General features: G+C 50.8%; 3 protein-coding genes across 3 annotated transcripts in view; 1 reads left to right on the top strand and 2 right to left on the bottom strand.

The window, feature by feature from the left end:
• FAM187A (family with sequence similarity 187 member A) lies at positions 1–1242 on the bottom strand. The gene has a single exon (XM_056128121.1). It carries the CDS (start codon positions 1240–1242, stop codon positions 1–3), a length of 1242 nt encoding a protein of 413 aa, XP_055984096.1.
• A 1717-nt stretch (positions 1243–2959) lies between these two features.
• On the bottom strand, positions 2960–5667 carry CCDC103 (coiled-coil domain containing 103). Its single transcript, XM_056128021.1, has 3 exons — positions 5525–5667; positions 4629–4761; positions 2960–3437 (listed from the first exon to the last, which is right to left on the bottom strand). The coding sequence occupies exons 1-3, from the start codon at positions 5665–5667 to the stop codon at positions 2985–2987; spliced, it is 729 nt and encodes a 242-aa protein (XP_055983996.1). The 3' UTR covers positions 2960–2984.
• Positions 5668–7309: 1642 nt separating this feature from the next.
• EFTUD2 (elongation factor Tu GTP binding domain containing 2) overlaps positions 7310–23140 on the top strand; it is a 32151-nt gene continuing 16320 nt past the window's right edge. The window contains exons 1-10 of the mRNA XM_056126757.1: positions 7310–7389; positions 11626–11734; positions 13368–13533; positions 14671–14749; positions 16341–16416; positions 16813–16878; positions 17543–17578; positions 19191–19281; positions 20379–20461; positions 21827–21993. Coding sequence (XP_055982732.1) covers positions 11630–11734; positions 13368–13533; positions 14671–14749; positions 16341–16416; positions 16813–16878; positions 17543–17578; positions 19191–19281; positions 20379–20461; positions 21827–21993 — 869 coding nt within the window. The 5' untranslated portion in view covers positions 7310–7389; positions 11626–11629. The remainder of the gene's footprint in view (positions 7390–11625; positions 11735–13367; positions 13534–14670; positions 14750–16340; positions 16417–16812; positions 16879–17542; positions 17579–19190; positions 19282–20378; positions 20462–21826; positions 21994–23140) is intronic.

The following is a 23140-nucleotide window of genomic DNA, read 5'->3' as shown; positions in this document are numbered from 1 at the left end:
TCAGGGGGAGAAGCTGGGGCAGCAGCGAAGCAGGTAACAGCAGCAGCGACAGATGTGGATGGTGACAAAGACTACCGTGAGCAGCAGGTGGCCCATCAGGGCGAGCATTATGGCAGCGTGTGTCTCAGGGTCCGAGAGCGAGAACTGCTGGCGCCCCCGGGTGAGCACCCCCAGGCGGAACCCAGCCACGCGGACCCCCTGCCGCCAGCAATAGTAGATGCCCCGGTCAGCCAGCTCGGTGAAGCGGATGTGCAGATGGTTGCCGTGGTCGATGAACACCCGCATGGTCCTGTTGACGCCCTTCAGGTACTGCGTGCGGTAGAGAAACTGGCTGTCCTTGTCCCAGCCTACTGCGTGCTCCGGCCGTGCCCCAGGACAGGTGATAATGAGTCCGTGGCCCAATCTCTGCTGATGAAACTGAATGGGCACTGTGGGCAGCCAGGGCCGGCTGCCCACTTTGGACACGTAGCTGAAGACGGCCATGATGCCCTTCTGGACACTCTTCTTCTTGCAGGGCACCATGCAGCTGCGCACCAGCAGCTCGGGCGCCCGGGTCCTGGCCTTGGTCCGCAGCCGTGCGGGCACAGCCTGGGAGCCGCAGGACACAGTGTGGGGAAGCGTCTGCCGGTAGCGGGGGGATACGTCTGGGCTCTGCAGGTAGCAAAGGCCGATGCGCCACTGCTCCCCGCGTGCCCCACAGCGGTCACAGGGCGTCCACTCCCAAAAGGTGGTGAAGATGTGCAGTGTCCCGTAGTGGCTGTCGGCAGAAGGCACCTGGCCGTGGTCCTGGAAGGTGGCCACCATCCCCTGGCTGCTCTGGATATCCACGTCATAGGCGTAGAAGTAGTCCCCCTTGCGGGTGCCGCAGAAATACAGGCCCGAGTCCTCAGGCTGGGCCCGAAACACCAGCAGACTGAACATGCGGATGCTGAAACGGACCAGCATGTCACTGCCCGCACGCACGTGGGCCTCCTCTGTCAGCAGCCGCCCATCGAAGTCCGTCAGCACTCTGGTGTGGCTGCTTCTCAGGTGCTTTTGATAGTACCAGACCACGGCCTTCACCTCCTCGGGCTTACAGTGGCAGGGAAGCTCAAAGCTCATGTCAGCCAGGTAGGCGGCATTGTCGAACATCAGGAACGCTGGGCAAGGGGTGCTCTGAAAAATGTTTTCCTTCCCCACGAGCTCAAAAGCGTGGAGACTTCCCCAGGCCCACAGGAGCACCATGAAGCAAGCCAAGTTCATGCCCAGGTTCAGGCTAGGTCAGAGTTGGTAAAGATCTTAAAGGCCTCTGGGGGCTTCTAGAATTTGCCAAAGGCAACTGCCCTAGGAACAGACGAAGGCGTCAGGAGAAGCCACGCTCCGTGGAGGAAGAGGCCAGAGGCCTGGTCATTTATTCTCAGCTCATGAGGAGGTTGCCCACCCAAGGTTTCAGATGGGATCAAACACATTCTAGAACCCTTCACCCTCCCCTTTCTAGAACACTGGCACCACCCAAGAATGCGCTGGGGGACAGTGGAAAGAAAGGGAGGCAAGGGCCCAGTTGCCCTAAGTCGCTTTCCTGCCCTAGGTCTGGCTCGATCCAGAGAGGGTTTCCCTCTGGCTGACCTGGAAGAGTCCAGACACATACCTCGGAGGCTGAGCACATCTGAGCCGAGGCCTTGGGGCTTTCTAAGGCCAATCTGCACAGGAGCTCAGCCTCTGCTGAAAATACTGCACAGCAAATAAGGTAGCACTCCGTCCTTTGTCAATTACATGCACGGTGACAAAGACTTACAAATCACCATGGGATCTGCTTACCATGGAAGAGCAATCATTGTGCCTTTTCAGTTCTTCCAAAGTGGAGGCTGTAACAGATACAGCCAGCATTTGGCTGTACACCTCTCTCAGGGCCGTGAGCTACAGGCTTAGTGAGCTCTTAAGGGTGGAAAGCAAAACTTTTGACTTGGGCCCTTGTCTGTCATGTGGACCGGCACAGTTGTTCGCCCCCTTCCATACACACACACACACACACACACACACACACACACACACACACACACTTTATTTAAACACTGTGTTTTGCGTGATGTGCCAAACACAGTAACAAGTGTCACAATGTTAGTGGGCCGGCTCGAGCAAATCGATGAACAACGGGAGGACCGTGACCATGACCGTGTGGTTTGCAAAATTGTTCATGATGATTTGTTACAGGCATTCAATATTCCAACCCCATCACCATTGTCACCTTCCCTCCACCACTGTCTCCATTTTCCCAACCACCCCTCAAGCCTGCCCCCCAAAAGGGCCACAATAATTTTTTATATTGCTTGTTACTAATAAATTGCTAACAAATGATCAAAAACATTTTCTTAGAAGAAAATCCATGAAAACTGTTGCATCTCATCAGGGGGACATTAAGTCCTTGTTTGAGGGATTACTAAGATATTGTTACAAGTTAAGCTTCCTGTGTGTTTTTGTTTATCAAGAGATTGGTTGGCTTCACATTACATCCCATCCAATCTGGTGTGATACTACTGGAATTTTCAGTGTTGTAAAGTTCTGAGTGTTGTAAAGTTTAAAAACCCAGAATTTGGGGGAAGGGCAAATAAAAAAAAAATAAAAATCCAGAATTTTGAACTGGGAAGCCCAGCTGGAGTTAAATTTTCAATTGGGTTGTATCCAAGAAATTTTTTGTGGCTAGTTGATCTCTTTCGAGAGTCATGTCTCAGTCTCTGGAACCAGGCCAGTAGGATCAGTTTACATGGCGGCAGTGGAGGTGGTTCATGCGTTCGATTGCCGGGGCTTCCCTGGCCCTGCACAGTTCTGAGCAGCAAGTGGCTAAGGGGCTGGACAAGTGGGGAAGGTTTTATTCTATTCTCTGAAAGGTTCCAGTTGAGGAAGGGATGAGGCATGCGCTCTCCACCCATCTTAACAGGATACTTCAAGGCCACACTCTAAAAACTGCCTCCTGTGACCCTTGGGGCCACTGAAGGTGGCTGGTCTTGTCAGTCCACCTGGTACAGCCCCAGCAGCTCTTGCAGGAGCCCATCTTCCTCCCAGAACCCACCAGGCTGCCCATCCTCCGGACCCCGTTCCCCCTGGCTGAGCCCCACCTCGGGGATGGCGATGCTCATGGCCTGCAGCTTCTGAAACAAGACCTGGCAACTCTGCTGCTCATCTGGGCTCAGGAGGCTGAGGTTCAGGGCGAAGCGGCCCGTGTGGGCCAAGCTGTGCAGGATCTCCAGCACCCTCGGCCTGTCTGCCGGCCTCACGTGATCTGCCAGCGCTGCCAACAGCTCCCCCAGGAGACCGAACCCCACGTCGGTGTGGAAGAGGCTGCCCAGCTTTGTGGCCCCAAGCTGCAGCAGAGCCTGGTAGCGCTCCTGGCCACTCTGCAGATGTCGCCGCCAGTCGCGGTAGAACTCTGCTGAGGTCTCAGGCTGGAAGGGTGGTTTCTCCTGGAGCAGCGGGAAGTAAAGGGAGGTCTTTTATTTTCTCTCCCAGCGGTTCCAGGACCATGAGCATGACGTGTGTCTGGGGCTTTGCGCTCAGTGCTGGTGGGGCTCACTGGGGAGACTACAGACCTCATGGACCAGTGTCAGCTGAGCAGGACCCAGGGTGGGGACTGGGAAAGGGGGCCTCAAGGACCCAGGTCATGACTTGAAATTGCCAGTTAACTAGGATTTTTTCTTTTTTTCTTTCTTCTTTTATTTATTTTGGTTGGGGGCCACTTCTGGCTGTGCTCCTGGCTCTACATTCGGGGTGGATTAGTCCTGGTGGGATCAGAAGGTTTTAGGGTTTTGTTTGGTTGTGTTTTTTTTTGGGGGGGGGGATGGAGAGCACATCCCACAGTGCTCAGGGATCACTCCTGGCTATGCACTCAGAAATCACTCCTGGCATACTCAGGGGACCATATTAGGATATTGAGGCTCGAACCTGGGTTGGCTGCATGCAAGGCAAGTGCTCTACCTGCAGTATTATCTCTCCAGCCTCTGAAGACGCCACATGGGACCCAAGGAATTGAACCCAGGTCCACCTTCTCTGCTGAACTATCTCCCTAGCCCCTGCACCAGGATTTTCTTGCTGATGGCTGTGGACACAGTCTTGCTCCATGAGGGTGAGTCAAGAGTTACTCTGAAGAGTCTGGAGGGGATGACTGTACGGAGAAGAGAGAAAGAAACTCAAAGATCTGATAGGCTGGGTCTCCAACACTGTCCAGGACCATTCTACTAGATACCATATTACAGGAAAGGGAAACATCCCAAATATAATCTCAGTGCAAGTGGAATGACTGGCTGCAGACCTGCCCAGTTCAGCTTCCAGACATGTACTTAGTTTCACCACAAACTGGCTTTTCTTTCTGGGGGACTGGCCTCACTGAAGAAATAAGAAAAAGGGGTATGTTATAAAAAGGCAGGACCAGGGCTGGAATGATAGCATAGTGGGTAAGTCGTTTGCCTTGCTCATGGCTGACCCGGGTTCGATTCCCAGCATCCCAAAGGTCCCCTGAGCACTGCCAGGAGTAATTCCTAAGTGAAAAGCCAGGAGTAACCCCTGTGCATCACCGGGTATGGCCCAAAAAGAAAAAAAAAGGCAGGACCAGAGGTGTAAGGTAGAGGACCCTGTGGGACCAAAAGGGAAGGACTTACCTGGGAGAAATTAGTGGTCTCCTCCTGGGGGGCTCTTTCCAGAGTACAGTGGCAATTCCAGGGCGCAGTATTCCTCCCTCCAATTTTGTCCTTTCTCTCCAGTGGCTTCAAATGTGAAGCAAGGACAATGCCCCTGTGAGCCATAGACACGAGATTGGGGGATAGACTTAACGCTGCCTGAGGGCATAGGGAGCTGCACTTTGCACAATATAGACAGACTCTGTTGTCAAGCCACTATGACAACAATAACAACAGCAACAATGACAGCAATAGCAACAATAGCTAATGACTTTTGAGCACTGTCCTGTGAAGCAGACATGGTCCTCAGATCTTCCATGTTATGACTATTTTAATTATGATGGCAATTAATATTTTTTTGTTTATTTTGAGGCTATACCCAGCAATGCTCAAGACCTCTTGGATCTGGAATCACTCAGGAATTACTCCTGGTGATGCTCAGGGAACTATACAGGATGCCATGGATTGAACCCGGGTTGGCTGAGTGCAAGGCAAGCGCCTTACCTGCTGCAATCTTTTTTACAGATGAGGAATATAGGCTCAGACATATAAAAAAAAGCCTGTACAAAATCAGACAAGTAACAGAGGGGATGATGAGACTAAGCCCTGAATGGTATGGATTCAGAACCCATGTTTTGGAGGCAGAAGAGACAGTTCAAGGATCTAAAATGTATGTTTTGAATGCAAGAGGCCCTGGCTTGGTTCCCGACACCACAGTTTCCTGGGCGCTTTTGGGAGACACCCCTGAACAGTGATCCAGGAGTAGCCCTTGAGAACCACTGGGGCTCAGAAAGAAAAATACAAAGAAACCCACCATGGTCTTATTCACTATAATGTACCAATGCAGAAAGTTCTTAGAAAAAGGGGCATTAAGCTACCTGAATTCTTCATAGGAAGCCACCCTCTGTTCTACTGCTCGAAACTTGGCTGCATTCTCCCTTTTGTATTTCTCATCAGCATCAAGTGCAGCCTGCAGCTCTCTTTCCAAAGCCTTGAAGTCAATGATGGAATTCTTTTGCATGGTCTATGCCTGACAAAGCAAAGGAAATGGACAGCAATATCAGGATGGAGAGGAAGGAGTGCCCATTTGGATTCTTTGAAACCCACAGAATGACCCAAAAGCACTATTTTTGCTAGCTTGGTTTGGGGGCACACCGATGTGAAGTGCACAGTCCTGCCTCTGGACTCAGGGATAATATGAGGTGATAGGGATTGAACCCAGATCATTGGTAAAGGTCCTTCGCACTGTGCTATCTCTCCACCTCTCTCACCACACCTCCCCCCAAAGCTCTCTCGAGATTCTTATCATTTGTCCTGGATATTACAAAACCCACTTCTCTGCTTTACATAGGGAAGCTGAGTTGCACAATGAAGATATGTTTGAGCCTTATCCCTGAAAACTGAATAGTGTGTCCTGACTTTCAGATTAGAGTCTGGCCTTAATTTTGTTGTCCAAAAGTATTTTAAGTTCGATGCTTTGGCTGTAGAGCATTTCGATCGCAGAATTCAATTCCTTCACTCTTCCACTTGGGCACACTCTATAGAATAGTTGTAATAAAGGATCTTACACAAAAGCAGAACTATTGTTACCGATTCCCAGTCCAGGGACACAATTTCACCCTTCATTAAATGTCTTTAATGGGGAACGATGCTTTCCAGTCAAGCCACAAGCAGTGACTGCGCAGGAGATCAAGCAGAAAAGGCAGAGAAGGGGACTTAGTGAACCCTGCCCTGCAAATCCTTTTATTTCAACCCATCTCTGGAGCACAGGTCCTTAGGGATACCCAACCCCATGTCCCTCTGTTCAGCAGAGGACTGGAGCATAGGCCCTTGGCACATGGGCAATCTCGTTATTTCTGCTACTGCAGTTCTGCAAATCTCCCCGTTATTTAGGGTTCATTGACTCGCTCCTCAGTGAAATCACCGACAGACACTAGTCTTGGCCCTGGCCCTGATTTATTTTCTGTGATGCTTTGAAAACTCAGACTGGGGGCCGAGGGCGTTTGCCTTGCACGCGGTCGACCCGGGTTTGATCCCCAGCATCCCATATGGTCTTTCAAGCACTGCCAGGAGTAATTCCTGAGTACAGAACCAGGAGCAATCCTGAGCATCGCTGGGTGTGACCCAAAAAGGAAAAAAAAAAAGCAAAAGAAAGAAAGAAAAAGAAAACTCAGACTGGGCTAGGGGAACAAGGCGGACTGAGAAGCGTCCTGTCCCGTTTTGAGGCGCCCCCCACTTTGAATAAATAGAACGAACTCTTCCCTCTCCGAAAACGGATCCACCTAACCTTCACCCCAGCAGCTTGGTTCTCTTGCTTTCTTGGGGGATCCCCTAAAACGCGAGAAAAAGACGCTCAGAGAAGACCACGCCCAACAGCGGTGGTTGCCCAGCGACCGCAGCAACAGCCTAGTCACATGACCAGGGCGAAGGCCCCCTTCCCACACCAATCTCGCTTCCCAAGCTGCCCCAAAGCGCCTGATTAAAAAAAATTTTTTTGCCTCCTTAGGGTGCAAATTCTCTTTGGCGCAGGGCACGCTCTGGTTTGGTGGTGGTCAGCTCTGCCGTGTCGCTGTCTGCGTCTGCGGCGGCTTTCCTCCGGCCGGACCTCAGGCACCGCTCTCAGGCACAGCGGCGGCGGCGCGGGTGGGGTCTTTCCTGGCGGCGGGCGCAGGCGGCGCGGCGGCGCGGGGCGGAAACGCGCGCGCCTGAGAGCGGCGCGGAGCTTGGGTCGAGCCGGCTGGAGGTGAGCGGGCGCGGGCCAACGACCCGGCAGGGCCGCTGGGAGGGTGGCGGCGGGGACGTGAGGGCGGGTCGGGTCTGGAAGGCGCCTTCTGTGCTGTGTGCCCTTTCCCATTGCGGGTGGCGGGCTTCCGGCGGGGATGGGGGGAGTCAGGGAAGGCGCCCTTCCCCCCACACGCACGCGCACCTTGGCTCCGGGGGGTCTCCCTCGGTGCAGTGCTCCCGGGTGGGCGGGAAGGGCGGCATGGCGCCCTCGGCCCCTCTCCCGGACACCGTCTTCCCCGCCCTTCCCAGCGCCCTCCTGGTGCCGCATCTCTCGGCGGAGGTGCGGGGGGTGGGGGGGGCGGGTCCTGCACGTGAGCGGGAAGCGGCGGGCTGTCCGCCACGGTAGGCGACTGGGCGAGGATGAGGACCCCCTTCCCTGCCTCCTCGGGGTCCTTGGCTTCCGCAAGTGCTTCGCGAGACCCGGTAGTTTTGCATCTGCTGCAGAGTGAGCAAAATGTATAAGGGGCCGGGACTGCGGGGAAAGCACTTGACTTTCACAGCACCGCCGACCCCGGGTTTTGTCTCTAGCACCACGTATGGCCCTCTGAGCACAGCCAGGTGTGGTCCAAAAACCAAAACTCAAACCCAAACAGAACCAAAGTCCTCAAGTTGTAACTGGGGGAGCGGGACGGTGGGGCACACGGCACAGGACTCGGTAACGTCAGACAACAACAAATGTTATTAAGAACGGCGAAGCAGCAGACGAGCGATGGGGAGGAGGCTTGCTCAGAGGGCCAGGGAGGTTTGTAGGGAATGGGATGCTTCAGTCGAGTTTAGGCGGGAAGGTGCGGGCATAAAAACAGAAAGGAAGAGAGTTTCCAGAGAAGACGGTCTGTGCGGTAGCCTCCAAGCAGGAAGGAGCTTGGCTTGTACCGTGAAGCGCTTGGAAAACAAATTACTGTTTTGCACCGTGGAAGGTGGACTCGAAGAAACACTCCGGCACTTTGCTAATAATTATTGAGCCGGGAACTGTTAAATTATTTTTTTTTTCCGTGCTGTGGTTGGAGCCTCTAGCATCCCCTAGTTCTGTCACTGGGCACCATCCCTGTCCAATGATAATTGGCAGGTAGGGGGTCGGCTGTGGAAGGGTGTGGCCCAAAACCAAAAGCACCATTTGGGGTAGGGGAGGAAGGAGGCAGTTCTGGGAATTGAACCTAACTTTGCACTTAGAAGGCAAATGCTCTTCCCCCACCCAATGATAAGTTCTTTTTGTTGTTGTTTTTCCCCAATGCTCAGCAAGAAGTACCTTGCTCTGTACTCAGGAATCACCTGGCAGACCTTGGGAGACCGTGTGGCAAACAGGGGTTGTGTGCGAAGCAGGCACCCTACCTCTGGACTGTCCAGCCCTTTTCTTTTTAAGAGGGGTGGCACATCTGACTATGCCCAGCAATTACCCAGGGTCTGTACTCAGTGATCACTCCTAGTGGGTTCAGGGAACCATATGGGGTGCTGGGGATTGAACCTGGATTGGCCAAGTGCAAGGCAAGTGTACCCGCTGTACCCTCTCTTTGGCCCCCCACAATGATAATTCTTTGCACAAACAATTTTTTTTTAATTTGTATGACACTTTATGCAGTGGCAATTATTTCTTCTCATTTTACAATTGAGGGAACATGTTTGGAGAGATAAATCACTTACCTGACCTGTTTATTTGGAAATGTGAATCACATGGTTTTGGGGCCCCTGGCTGAGCCTAGGGGACCTCGTGGTGCCCAAAGCTGGGCTACATGACTAGTACTGTGAGCTCTCTCCCTGCTCCCCTGAATTTATATAATTACTAAGTGCCAGCATTAGAATTCAAGTGCGATCCTTCCAGCTCCAGAACCCTAACCCTTTACCATGGCTGCAGAGCTGTTAGTCTGGGTAATTGGTATCATTATCTTCCATTCAAGTTTGAATCCAAACTTGCAAAGAAAGGTGCAAAAGGCTATATATAGCTGTGTGGGGGAGTGAGAAACTGAGACTCTAGGAAAGTGGGAAGGGAAGACTTTGAGTAGAATTATAATTGGGGAAAGCCTACAGCTTATTAATTACCAGGAGAAAGCAAATAACTTGACAGTGGAAAAGCCTGCTCCATATCATCAATCTCCCCGGTGGCAGACACTGAGATCAGGGACCACCGAAGACGGGGTGCAATGGAAAGTACCTCAGCTATCCCTTCTGCAGTTTTCCTGTCAGGAATGTGGACTCTGAATCTAACCATGATGAAACAGCAGACAGACCCAGATTCAGGGACATTCTCTCACCTTTTTTGGTCTGTAGTCTTCAAAAATGTCAGCATGGGACCAGAGACGCAGCTCGGTGGGTAGAGCACAGACCTTGCATGTGCGAGGCCCTAACTTTGGTTTCTGGCACTGCTGGGTATGACCCTGGCCCCTGAGCATCACGGTAACAAGCACCCAGAAGTTTCAAAAAAAAGTGTCAGGTCATCCACGTCAGGAGGGACTGAGCAGCTATTCTGGATGGCAAGAGGCCACAGACATAAGCACTAACCATAAACCCGGACCCTGGGTGAGTCTTTCGCTGTGCCACACACAGCGGGACTGTTTGTGGACTTGGACACAATATTTGAATTAAATGGTGTGATGCTGATCTGCTTTCTTGGTTTTTTGTTTGGCTTTTATTTATTTTTTTATTTTTTGGGGGGTGGGGGGGGATAACTGGTGGTGCTCAGGGATCACTCCTGGTCATGCTCAGGGAACTATATGGGGTGCTGGGAATGGAACCCAGGTCAGCTGTGCGCAAGGCAAGCACCCTGCCCACTATACTCTCTCTCCAGACCTCCTTTTTTTTCCCCCTTTTTGGGTTATAACCAGCGGTGCTCAGGGATTACTCCTGGCTCTACACTAAAGAATTACTCCTGCCGCTACTCAGGGGACCATATGGGTTGCCAGAAATTGAGCCTGGGTCAGCCACGTGCAAGGCAAACACCCTCCTGGCTTGTACTATTGCTCCATCCCCCCCCGAAGTGCTTTTGATGTTTGTATTGTGGTTGTGTGGGACAGTGTCCTTGTTTGCAAGGATCATACATGCTAAAACAGGAGCTGACACATTTTTTCTCTTAAGGACCAGACAATAAATATTTTGGGCTTTTTGAGCCATATGGTCTCAATTGCAACTCATCAGCTCTGCCATGGCAGCCTGACTGTATAAATAAATGAATATGGCTGTGGGCCAGTCCAGCTGTTCGTGAATACTGAAATTCAAATTCCTTATCATTTTTATGTATCATAAAATCCAATTCTTCGGATGTGTTCGTCCCAACTGTTCAAAAATGGAAGCGGCACTCTTGGCTTAGGGGCTGCTTGAAGCAGGCGGGCAGGCTGGCTTTGGCTACAGGCCATCGTTTATTAATGCCTGCGGAGCCATTAGCGGGTGGTGAGTAACTCTGTCAGCAACTTATTCTCATACAGTTTAGGAGGAAGAAAGTTATTTATACTGTTCCTGCAACTCTCTGCTATTAAGTTTTGAAAATAGTTTTGTGGGGCTGGTTGGAGAGATAGTTCAGGGATAAGGCATGTGGTCTTGCACATGGCCAACTTGTGTTTGATCCCTGGCACCGCATACGGCCCCTGAGCCCTACCAGGAATGATCCATGAGCACAGAGCCAAGAGCACTGCCAGCTGTGGTCCTCAGGGGTTTTAGTATTAAAAAGAAGTGAGGACTGGTGCTGTGGCTGAGTAGTAAAGCACTTTCCTTGCATGTGGTTTTTGGGTCCAGTCCCCGGCTCTGCAATAAAAGAAATGGGAGGGTTGGAGAGATAGTAGAGCGGGGAGGGCGCTTAGCTAGCATGGGATCCTGGCTGTGCACTCGGATCACTCCTGGTCATTCTCAGGGAACCACATGGGATGCTGGGCGTGGAGCCCAGGTCAGCTGTGCACAAGGCAAAGCGCCCTACTCACTGTACTATCTCTCCAGACCAGTGGGGTTCCCCAGTACCCTGTATGTTCCACCATATGAGCGTCAAACTGGAGTAAGCCCTAAGCACCATCGGGTATGGCCCCCAAACTAAAGAAAAAGTGGGAGAAGAGCATGAACGTAAGAACTTCAAGTTCAGCTTTGAGAGGAGGGGGCTGAAAGGACTTTGAGGCTAGTGCCACTGGAGGGGAGCACCTATGGAAGGCTTGTCCACATCAGGACTGGAGGGAGGGCCTCATCATAGTCAGAGTCTCACTTCTTTCTCCTTGAATCTTAGCATCATGGACACTGACCTGTATGATGAGTTTGGGAATTACATCGGACCAGAGCTTGATTCAGATGAAGATGATGACGAACTGGGCAGAGAAACCAAAGATCTTGACGAGGTAAAGCACATGCAATGTCCCTTGAGGGGCAGGAGGCCTGTCCCAGTGTCTCTCGACCGAGTCCCTGTGTTTCAGTGTGTGGTGCCCATGTACAGTACTGCTTGGCCTCTGCAGGGATTTCCTAGGCCACTCCACCACACTTAGGGGTCTCCGGGGGCATCCTCTGGTGATGGGGAGTGGGGGCACCATATGGCAGCAGGTTGAAACAAGGTCAGCTGCATGCAGGGTTTGCTTCAGCTGCTGTACTGTACCCCGGCTCTGCTTTATCATTTCTTCATTTTGTTTTTCAGAGTAATCAAGTGCTGAGTACTCAGTGCTCTGAGAGCACCCCATGTTATCGTCACTCTGCCTGTTGTGTATGGTGTCTGAACCATACCTGGCAGGGCTGGGGTTGCAGCTCTCAGCTCAGTGCTTGGGCATCGCTCCTGCTGGTGCCTGGGACCATGCTGTGCTGGGGATCAAACATAGTGCTCTTGCGTGTAAATCTTTTTGAGGGTCTCCTTGGGCCTATATATATATTTTATTTTCCCCCTTTTTGAGTCACACCTGGTGATGCACAGGAGTTACTCCTGGCTCTGCACTCAGGGTGCTTGGGGGACCATACGGGATGCTGGGAATTGAACCCAGGTTGGCTGCGTGCAAGGCAAATGCACAACCCGCTGTGCTATCACTTGAGCCCCTAGCATATTTTTTATTCATAATTCAGGAATGTGATCTGAACATAGAAAGGCCATCCTTGGTCATCATCCTGTTTTACTTCCCTTCACAAGGCAACCACCATAGCACATTCTGACCCCATAGAAAGAGTTGGAATTGGGTCAAAGCACAATTAGAAGAAGGCGCAGCTGAGATCACTGAGACCAGGGTGAAGGGGAGCAGGTTAAGCCAGGGCTCTTAGACCAGGCCCCTGGCACCATATTAGGTGAATCCTTTTAAGCCCTTTAATCTGTGGTTTGGGTGAAGATGAATAAGGGAGGAGTACAAAATTTGCATGTGGCCTAAGCTGGTATGTTAGATGATAGACTCTGAATAAACTGGAGTTTTGGGCTGAATAAAGGCCAAGACAGCCAGGGATGTGACTTGTTGGTAAAATATATGCGTCTTGTGCTTGAAATTTGAGTTTAGCCACTAGCACCAGACCTGCATCTGCTCACATGCACACTCAGTAATTTATTCAATAAGAATTTCTGTAGAGGGGGCCAGAGAGATAGTACAGCTGATAGAGGGTTTGCCTTGGCATGAGGTCAACCTGGAATCGGTCCCCAGGATCCCATGTGGCCCCCCAAGCACCACCAGAGGAGTGATTCCTGAGTGCAGAGCCAAGAGCGACCCCTTAGCATCCCCAGGTGTAACCCAGAAACAAATCAAAAGAATTGAAAGTTTTCTGAAGCACTTAAGATTTGCATGGAATTGTGAAGTAGAGAACAGGGGCATGCTTCCTGCTGTTCTAGGACCTGCTGTTTACCAGCTGAAGTGAAATATAAAAATAGGGGACCAGGGATGGAGCATGCCTGGTGCGCGTGAGCCATACGGCTGAAGCACATGCAGGGCCTTGCTCTGGCTCATGGATGGTCAGTCCCTGGACAGGTCAGTGCAGCTCTCTTATGTCCCTTCCCTCCTGCTTCTATTTTAGATGGATGACGATGAGGAGGATGAGGATGTCGGCGATCACGACGACGACCACCCAGGCATGGAGGTGGTGCTGCATGAGGACAAGAAATACTACCCCACAGCGGAGGAGGTGTACGGGCCCGAGGTGGAGACCATAGTTCAGGAGGAAGACACGCAGCCCCTGACAGGTGAGGGGGTGCCTCACCTGTGGGGGTAACACTGGGGCAGGGAAAGGCTGAGAGCAAGCTTGAGAGTCCCTGAACGTGTTCCAGTGAGTTGGTTCTCTGTTCTGCTTTGCACGTCCTATATCTGGGTTGAGAGTCAGTTCACTCATTTGTTTTGAGTGATTATTTTGACTTTTGGGCCGCATCCAGCACTGCTCAGGGGTGGTTCTTGCTGGTGCTCCAGGTACCTTGTGTCCCTTGTATGTGAGGTCTGTGCTCCAGCCCCTGGTTTTAGCACTGTTTTGTGGGTTTTATTTGGGGGTTATACCCAGTGTTCCTTAGGGGGTACTCAGGGAACTATGAGGTGCCAGGGATGGACCTGGCACTCCTGCCTGCAGTTCATGCGCTCCAGCCCTTTGAGCTGCTTTCCAGGTCTGGTTAGCTGTTTTAATGTCCAGAAAAACTCTAAAAATAAGTATTAGTAATTTGGGGCTAAGGAGGGAATTAAGGATCTTGCCTGTGGCTGACCCTTGTTTGACCCCTGACACCCCATAAGGTCCCCTGAACACCACCACACATCCCTGAGCACAGAGCCAGGAGTAAGCCCTGGGCATAGCTGCCAGGGGCAGGGGGTTATTTATCTAATTAACTATTCAAGTGTCTGAATGTTGTGTTTAATTTCTCTCCCACTCTTAGGTTTTGTCCATGCCAATAATCTAAGGTCCTGTAACTAGTTTTCACAATGCCTATTTCCACTTTAAGGATTTTTATTTATTTTATTAATGCAAGGATTTTATGAATCTTTTGTTTGCTATTGCAAGGCTGGAAGCAGAATTTAGGGCCTCACCTAAATTTAACTCTACTGCTGAGCTGCATGCCCTTCCTCAGCAAGGAGAGGTTTGAACTGATGTGGACCTCAGCCTGTATTCAGCCCTTCTCCCTTCCTCCCACAAATTGGAGTCCAGATTGCACTGTCCCCTTTCATGTCCGCCAGGGTCCTGTGCCAGACCACCGTCCCAGTCCTTGATTCATCAGCATTTGAGTGAGGTAGCGTAACCTGAACAAACCTGGAGGTGTAGTCTGCAGCAGTTGAGCTCTGTGCTTTTGCGTTTCATGCCTGCCCTTATGCGTCTCCCTCTCATTCCCCCCGCCCCCTTCCAGAACCTATTATTAAGCCGGTGAAAACCAAGAAATTCACTCTGATGGAGCAGACGTTACCTGTCACAGTGTATGAAATGGAGTAAGTTACCAAGTTTTAGCCTCAGCACTGAATCATGGGGGCTCATTTTCCATAGTGGTGGGAGGTGGTGGGAGGTGGTGGTTTATGGTTGAATTAGTAAGTTGTAAAAGCAAAAATCCCTCCCTTGCTGAATTTTTTCACTTATATGGTTATTGGGATGGTTAAAATTGATCTTAAGTTTTCTGTGGGTTCTCAGACAGATCTCACTGATGTTTCTTCTTCCAGATCTTTAGCATGAGAATCCAGGCTTTGAGAATGATCATGGGTGGGGGCAGGGAGGTGGGTACAGGTTTTTTTTTTTTTGCCTTTTTGGGTCACACCCAGCAATGCTCAGGGGTCACTCCTGGCTCTGCACTCAGGAATTACTCCTGGCGGTGCTTGGGGGACCATATGGGATGCCGGGGATCGAACCCGGGTCGGCCGCGTGCAAGGCAAACGCCCGACCCGCTGTGCTATCGCTCCAGCCCCGGTTTTTTTTTTTTTTTTTTTTTTATGTGTTAGATTGCTTAGCATGAATACTGAAGAGATAGTACATGGGTTAAATGCTTGCCTTGCTTGTAGCTGAACCACATTTGTTCCCTGCCACCGCAGATGGTTTCCCAAGTACCATGAAGACTGACCCCTGAGCACAGGGCAAGCAGGGAGCCCCGGGCACTGCTGGGTGTAGCCTCTGCCCAGTCCTAACTGCCCCAAATATGCTGCATTTTTTGGGAACATAATAACCCTTTAGTTTGAAAAGGAGGGTCCAGATGAGTAGACTCATATATAAAATAATTTGGGTTCTTCTTACTGCAATTATGTTTTTAATTTGAGGCCACAACTGGGAAAGCTCAGGGTTATTCCTGGGTCTGCACTCAGGAATTACTCCTGGTGGTACTTGAGAGACCATATGCTATGCCAGGGAATCAAACTCGGGTCAGTCTCATGTGCAAGGCAAACAACACCCTACCTGCTCTACTGACCCCTCCTTATTGTAATTATGAAAAAATTTTCATTGGGCCAAAGAGAGAGTACAGTGGATAAATCTCTTTCCTTGCATGCAGTTGACCAGGATTTGATCATAGTACAGTCCCGAGTGGTGCCATATCGTTAAGCATCTGGGCTTGGTCTCCAAACCACTGTAGCATTGTCCTCCAGTTCATCGAGCAGGCACCAGTAATGTCTCCATTGTGAGACTTGTTACTGTTTTTGACTTTTGGCATATCGAATATGTCACGGGGAGCTTGCCAGGCTTTGCCGTGTGGGCAGAACACTCCTGGTAGCTTGCTGGGGTCTCCGAGAGGGGCAGAGGAAGTCCCCAAACCAAAAAAAAAAAATTGTTTTTATTAATAAATGTACTTACAGTTAAGATGCCTATATATTGAAGTGCTTATGTCTAATTATTAAGTAATAAAATTGTGGAGTTGGTTGGGGGGGTCTATACCTGGTTGGTGGTGCTCAGGGCTCACTCCTGGTTCTGCACTCAGGAATTACACCTGATAGTGCTCAGGGGACCATGTGGGATGCTGGGGATCAAACTCTGGTCAGCCATGTGCAAGACATCCCTCTCCACGGAAACTTTGGCCAAAGTCCCTCTTCTCTTGCCTTTCAGTTTCTTGGCTGACCTGATGGATAACTCAGAGCTCATCAGAAATGTCACCCTTTGTGGGCACCTCCACCACGGCAAGGTCAGTGCACTGCTGGGTTATGGAAACAGAGCCCCTTGCGCCTGCGCATGGACGGAGGCTGGGGACTGGGCAGCTGACTGGGGACGCCTGGTTTTTCCTCAGAACAGACTGAGCCTTTGTCTAACATGCCGTCCTGAGTGCTGTGTCCACATCAGGTCAAAGGGGGAAACTGAGCTTGCCTCTATTTTTACAAGCTTTCATTTCCTGGAAGATGCTTGTCTGAGGAAGATAGGAAGATTTCATCTTTGATTTGAAAATAGTCCCGTGACTTCAGTGTTCATCCTTTGCCTCCCCATAATTCTTGCTCTCCTTCTCCTGAGCCGTGGTGCTGCTGCAGGGAGGGTCGAATCGATTTTGCCGTTCCCATTGAGTCCTGAACCTTTTCTTCCCTTGCAGACATGCTTCGTTGATTGTCTGATAGAGCAGACTCACCCAGAAATCAGGAAGCGCTACGACCAAGATGTAAGTGGGAATTCTGTCAAGGGTTTGACTTCCTCTCCTCCCTCACTCATTAGAAATCACCTAAAAGGGAAACTTATCCTTGTGATTGCTATTAATAACATTGAAGAAAATAATTTCACCTTCCCCAGGAGCATAGAGAATATTAACCTGCAGAATTTTGGACGATCAGTTCTGCACCGGGGGATTCCTCTGTATCCCAGCTTTTGGAGCAGTAATAGCCTACTCTCTAAATATAATACATTTGGACTTTGTTGTTGTATGGTAAATTTAAATGCCTGTGAATAAGGCCAAGTGTGACTGCAAATCTCAGTGCAATAATGTTCTGGCTTTCGCAGGATGGTGCTTTGACGTGCTGGTCTCCATGGAGGGCTGGTGTGGGCCCTTCACTATTCCAGGATTCCAAGCACATTTGATATAATTAGTTCTTCATCCATACTGGCCTACAGTGAATTCCCCTGCTCTTCCCGCCCACTCTCCCACCCAAAAAAAAATTCAAAACAGCCAGGAATATTCTCTCCGGGAGGGCCCTGGTCTTGTTGTCTGGAATTTTGTGGTTGCACCCCATTGTCTTCACAAAGGTGAAGTGGAAAAATGGTGGATGGCATTTGTGTTGGAAACAGGGGGCCTGAATTCAGGTGTAATGATACTTCTGTCATTCTTTCAGCTCTGCTACACTGACATCCTGTTCACAGAGCAGGAGGTAAGGGCGCCGCGGGCAGTCTGCTTCCCACACCCATCAGCCCATCAGCACTACAGCACTACTTTCAGGGAGGAGGGGAGTCCTTTTTTTTTTTTTTTTTTTTTTGCTTTGCTTTCTTTTGGGTCACACCTGGCGATGCACAGGAGTTGCTCCTGGCACAGCACTCAGGAATTACCCCTGGCAGTGACCATACGGGATGCTGGGAATCAAACCTGGGTCGGCCACGTGCAAGGCAAACGCCCTACCCGCTGTGCTGTTGCTCCAGCCCTAGTAGGGGAGCCTTTGTGATAGAACAGTCGTGCCCAGTCCTCTCTCTCCCAGGCTCAGAATCTGATACAGTCATACCTTGTTCTTTTTTTTGTTTTGTTTTTGGGGATACAGTGGTTGTACTCAGGGATTGCTCCTGGTGTATTGGGAGATCATAGGGGGTGCTTGGGATTGAAATGGGGTTGGCCTGACCATGTGCGAGGCGAGTGCTTTCCCTGCTATACTACTGCTCAGGCCCCAGCACTTTGTCCTTTTTTTTTCTTCAAGTTTCTTTTGTTGTTTACTTGGTTTTTTGGCCACACCTGGTGGTGCTCAGGGGTTGCTTCTGGCTCTACACCCAGGAATCGTGGTGGTGCTCAGGGGTGTGTGGGATGCTGGGAATCGAACCTGCATTGGCCACGTGCATTGCAAGCTCCCTATCCTGTGCTATTGCTCTGGCCCTAGCACCTTGTTATTTTCATAATAAATTTCAGTGCCTGTGAATGAGACCAAGAGTGCTCATTCTATCTCCCTGTCTCCCAGTCACCCTGTGATCTATTACTTGAACTACAGTAGTCAAGCCCCACCCCAACGCAGGTTGATTTGGCCTCTAAGGGCAGATCCTAGGAGTTGATGCCTCTTTTTATGCTCTTGGTCACAAGCCTGGTGGGAGTTTTTTTTATTTGTTTTAACTTTTTGGTTTGAGGCCCACCCCCACTGGTGCACGGTGCTTAGTCTTGGCTCTGTGTTCAGGGGTGACTGCTGGGGAGGCTCAGGGGAATCATATGTGGTGCTGAGGGTCAGACCTAGGTTGGTTGCATGCAAGGCAAATGCCCTGCCTGCTGTACTCTCACTCTTGCCCAGACCTAACTTTTGATTTATATGTCTGGAGTTCTGGGGTGTGTGTGTGTGTGTGTGTGTGTGTGTGTGTGTGTGTGTGTGTGTGTGTGTGTGTTTGCTTTTTGAGTCACACCCAGCGATGCTCAGAGGTTAGGTTACTCCTGGCAGTGCTTGGGGGATATAGGATGCCAGGGATCAAACCCAGGTCAGCCTTGTGCGAGGCAAGTGCCCTACCTGTTGCCCTACTCACTCTGGCCGTTCATGTATATATTGTATGTTACAGTTTAGAATGCCAATGATTTAAAAACAATTTTATGCTTTATGTATATCCAGTCTCCAGTTCATTTTTAAGTTAGTACTGTTTTGCCTTCAAATTGCCACCCATCTCCCCCAGTGCTATTTAGCAGCACGATATTTCATCTTTAAGTCCTTTCTGGGTAGAGACCAGGAGAGATATGAGCAGTGTGCTGGCAGCTATGCTGTGGTGAGGCCGCGGCCCTGACCTCTCTCCCTCTGTGGTTCCCAGAGGGGCGTGGGCATCAAGAGCACCCCGGTAACCGTGGTCTTGCCCGACACCAAAGGGAAGTCGTACCTCTTCAACATCATGGACACACCAGGTAGGCACATCTTGACCTTCCCCTTGTCCGATTGGTTCTTCACGCTCTGACTTTTCCTGGAACTGGGGTTTTGTCTTTGGGGTTGTTGGGTGATTTTGTTTTTGTTTTACCTTTTCCCCACCTTCGTTGAGATCCTTTTTATTCTGGTTGTCTTGGCTTCTGTCTAGTTCATTAGCAAGCTGTGTGTTCTAGACCTGGTGTTTTAATCCTCTTTTTCCTCTCAGTGTGTTTATTGAACTCTAGGGCATGTCACTCGTTTCTGCCTGGGTGAGGCCCATGCTGAGTGCTGAGGGAACAAAAGTGCATCACATCTGGTCCCTGGCATCACACTCTGGGTGATTTCATGGAGACCTTGGGAGCCTCCCATTGATTCATGGATTGGTGGGGGTGGGGAAGGAGAAATAGGATGCACAGCCTTGCTTTGAGGCTGCTACCTTTTTTTTGTTTATTTTGCGGCAGCACCTGGCTATGCCCAGGGGTTAATCCTGGTTCTGCATTCAGGAATAACTTCTGCTGGTGCTCGAGAAACCTATACGGGTGGCTGGCGATCAAACCTGGGTAGATCGCATACCAAGGAAACACCCTGCCCGCTGTACTGTCGCTCTGTCCCAAGGCAGATGACTTCTATCACGGGGAAAGATCAACTCTGGGCAGAGTTTTAAATAAGAAAGTTCAGGGTTTTGACAGTTGGGCCCTTTGGCCCAGTCAGATGCCTGGGGCCCTGAGACCCCTCTATCCCTATCTTCTCTATCTTCTGCCTGTCCACCCCACCCCACCCCATCCCACCCCAGTAGCACCTTCTGAAACAACTCTGTTCACCAAAGGCACCCTTTGCCTCCTGTCTTCCATCCCATAATTCTGCTTGCTTCCCGGTAGACTCAGCTCGGATGCAGGTGCTGAATTCTCATCCGTCAAGCACTTCCTTCCTTTTCCGTGTTGGGACTTCCTCCTTAAAAAGTTGTACTCTGGATGTGATACAAATGTGCATTTTAGACACTGTGGCTCCACATTGGAGCTGTGGAATGGGGGTGGAAGGATTCACACGAAATTCCTCCTCCCCCTGCAATGCCGTGATTGACTTCGTCTTTGCTTTTCAGGACATGTGAATTTTTCTGATGAGGTCACGGCCGGCTTGCGCATCTCAGATGGGGTGGTCCTCTTCATCGATGCTGCTGAGGGGGTGAGTGCTGGCTGCCCCAGGACCCTGCCCTGATAGGGTTCCCTGGAGCACAGGAGCTCAAAGCAGACGGGGCTTGAGGCTAGTGTCAGAAGTCCAGAATGGTGGCACAGGGTGGGTTCTGCTCTCCTAGTACACCCCCGAATGCAAGGCTTCCACTGCTCTGACCCGCCAGGCTCTGTGGAGATTGAGTTTGATACCACTATAACAAGACCCAGAAACTTCTCGTGTGTATTACTTAGCTCTCCAGCCACACTCCACACTCCCTCAGCCCTCCACATCTCCCACCTCAACCCCCAGAAAAAAAAAATGAGTATTTTTCTTCTGCGTGGGCCCCAGTCTTGTGGTCTGGATTTCTGTGGGTGCCGTCGTCCCACCCACCCCCACGGCCCCCATCTTCAGTCTGTTCTCCTGAGGCACAGAAATGAAAAGATAGCAGACAAAGGTGAATCAGAGGGAGGGCGGGAAGTTCCTGTATGAAGGATTCCAGTTATTAACCAGCTCCTCTAAGCTGGAGACTGGAGCGAAAAGGCCCAGAGTAGCTTGTTTTTGGTACTAGGGATCAATCCTAGGGCCTGAGTGTGTGCAGTCTCTACCCTACCACTGAGCCATGTCCCTGGCCTGAACGTCTGTTTTAGGGGCAACACCCCATGTTGCTGTGTCTTCCTGGCTCTGCTCAAGAGTGACTTACTGGGGTCATCCTTATGTGGGGCAAATCTTCTGGAAGGTCTTTTGTATAATAATACTGAAATTCAATCTAGTTAACCTCATCCAGTCTTTGTGGAGCTCGCCAGCAGAGGGAGCCAAAGATACTTGTTTGACCCTCCTGATTGTGTTTCAGGGAGAATTTCAAATTTAGGTAAAAGCTGCAAGAATAGAAAGAACTCACCCTCATTTGTTTTTTCGCTTCTTTCTCTTTGTACTCATGTGTCTGTTTTCCCCTTGCACTGTTTGAAAGGAAATATTTCAGAATGCAGTGCATGCCCTTTGAGCCCTGGGTTTGTTCTCAGCACCACGGTGTTCCCTGAGCAGTGCTGGCTGTGGGCGACTCCCAAGCACTGCATCAGGAATTGCCTCTGAGTCCCACCAGGTGGGACCCCCCTCACCCCCCCCCCAAAAAAAACCCCAAAAACATAGGTTCATGATTTCCATTCTAACCCTGAAGGTCTTCTCTCTGGCACCCCAAAGCTGGGCCCCCAGCATTAAGTATGTGTTCATGTGTCTGTCCTGCATGACGCCCTCTTGGAACTTCTCTGGCTGCCTTCGGGCACAAGTACCGCAGCTCCTTTCCTTGTGCTTCATTCATTGGAGTAATGCTCTCGGCTCCGCCGGGCCTGCGTCCCCCAGCTCTGGGCCTCTGTCCCTCAGGTGATGCTGAACACAGAGCGACTGATCAAGCACGCCGTGCAGGAGCGGCTGGCCGTCACCGTGTGCATCAACAAGATCGATCGGCTCATCCTGGAGCTGAAGCTGCCACCCACGGATGCATACTACAAGCTGCGCCACATCGTCGATGAGGTCAATGGGCTGATCAGGTCTGGTATCCCCGGAGGCCGGCCTCTGTCCGCAGGGACTTGCCATGAGAGACCCCAGCCTCTAGCCCTCTAAGGCTGCGTTGCATTTCTCAGCGTGAGTCAGGGAGCCTGTGGACAAGCCCGAGGCGCTGCCGTTGCTGCAGGCTCTGTGGCCGGGCTCCCTGCCTGCTGAGCAGCTGTAGCCATGGCACCAAGCCTTCTCTTTAGTGTTGCACTTGGGGTTTTTCTTTGTTGTTTTGGGAGTCACATAGCAGTGCTCCCAGCTTACTGCCTGCCCTGCACTTGGGTCATTCCTGGTGGGGCTCAGAGGACCATTTGGGGTACGGAAGATCAGACTCTAGCCTACCATCTGGAGCACTGCACAGGCTACTCCCCCTGTCCCGTCGGGGAGTGGCTGAGAGTAGCCAGAATGTGCTTTAGTGGCAGGAGGCTGAAAGGGGACACAAGGGACAGCTTTAGTCTGTCTGTGGAATCAGGCGAATTCTGAGTTCCCAAAGTAGGGAGGGAAAGAGATGCCCCCCACCACTGAAGGGGGAGTGCACGGCAGTCACTGAGCCTTGGAGGTGCGTGCTTTCAACGCAGCTCTGGGCTCCTGAGGAGCAGCTCTCGGGGAGCGAGGGGGCACTGTTCTGTATAAGCCAGTACTTGTATCTCTAAGTTAAGACTCCGTGGATCTTTGTGGGCTTGACATCTGCATTTCACTGGCTCTGATCCCTGGTAGTGAACTTGGGACACACAGTGGCTTTGAAAAAAACGTGTTTATAAAACAAAGCCAGACAATGCAGGATAAAAAAAAAAAAGAGTACGCCAAAGAGAATGGGGCCAGAGGTTTTATTTGTCATGGCTTTATTAAACTGGTATTTGTTTATTCTTGAGCACATTAGATCACTTCCTGTGTTCCAAGGTCTCTGTCTCATCCTCCAAGTTCACCCTTGTCTTTTGGATGCAGTGAGCATCTCCCAGATTGTGCAGAATGCTCAGGGAGTTTTTGTGACTGGGAGCCAGAGAACAACCTCGTCATGTTACTTCCTCTTTGCTTGTTTTGTTTTTGTGGTGCCAGTGACTGGGGATCGAGCCCAGGGCCTTCCACGTGCAAAGCAGCTACTCTGCTGCTGAGCTCGGCCTTGGCTCCATTCCATCCTGAGAT

The sequence above is a fragment of the Sorex fumeus genome, unplaced genomic scaffold, assembly GCF_029834395.1.
Source record: "Sorex fumeus unplaced genomic scaffold, SorFum_2.1 ptg000063l, whole genome shotgun sequence".
NCBI classification, from domain to species: Eukaryota; Metazoa; Chordata; class Mammalia; order Eulipotyphla; family Soricidae; genus Sorex; species Sorex fumeus.
The sequence above is the reverse complement of the archived record's forward strand: the minus strand, read 5'-3'. Positions and strand labels throughout refer to the sequence as shown.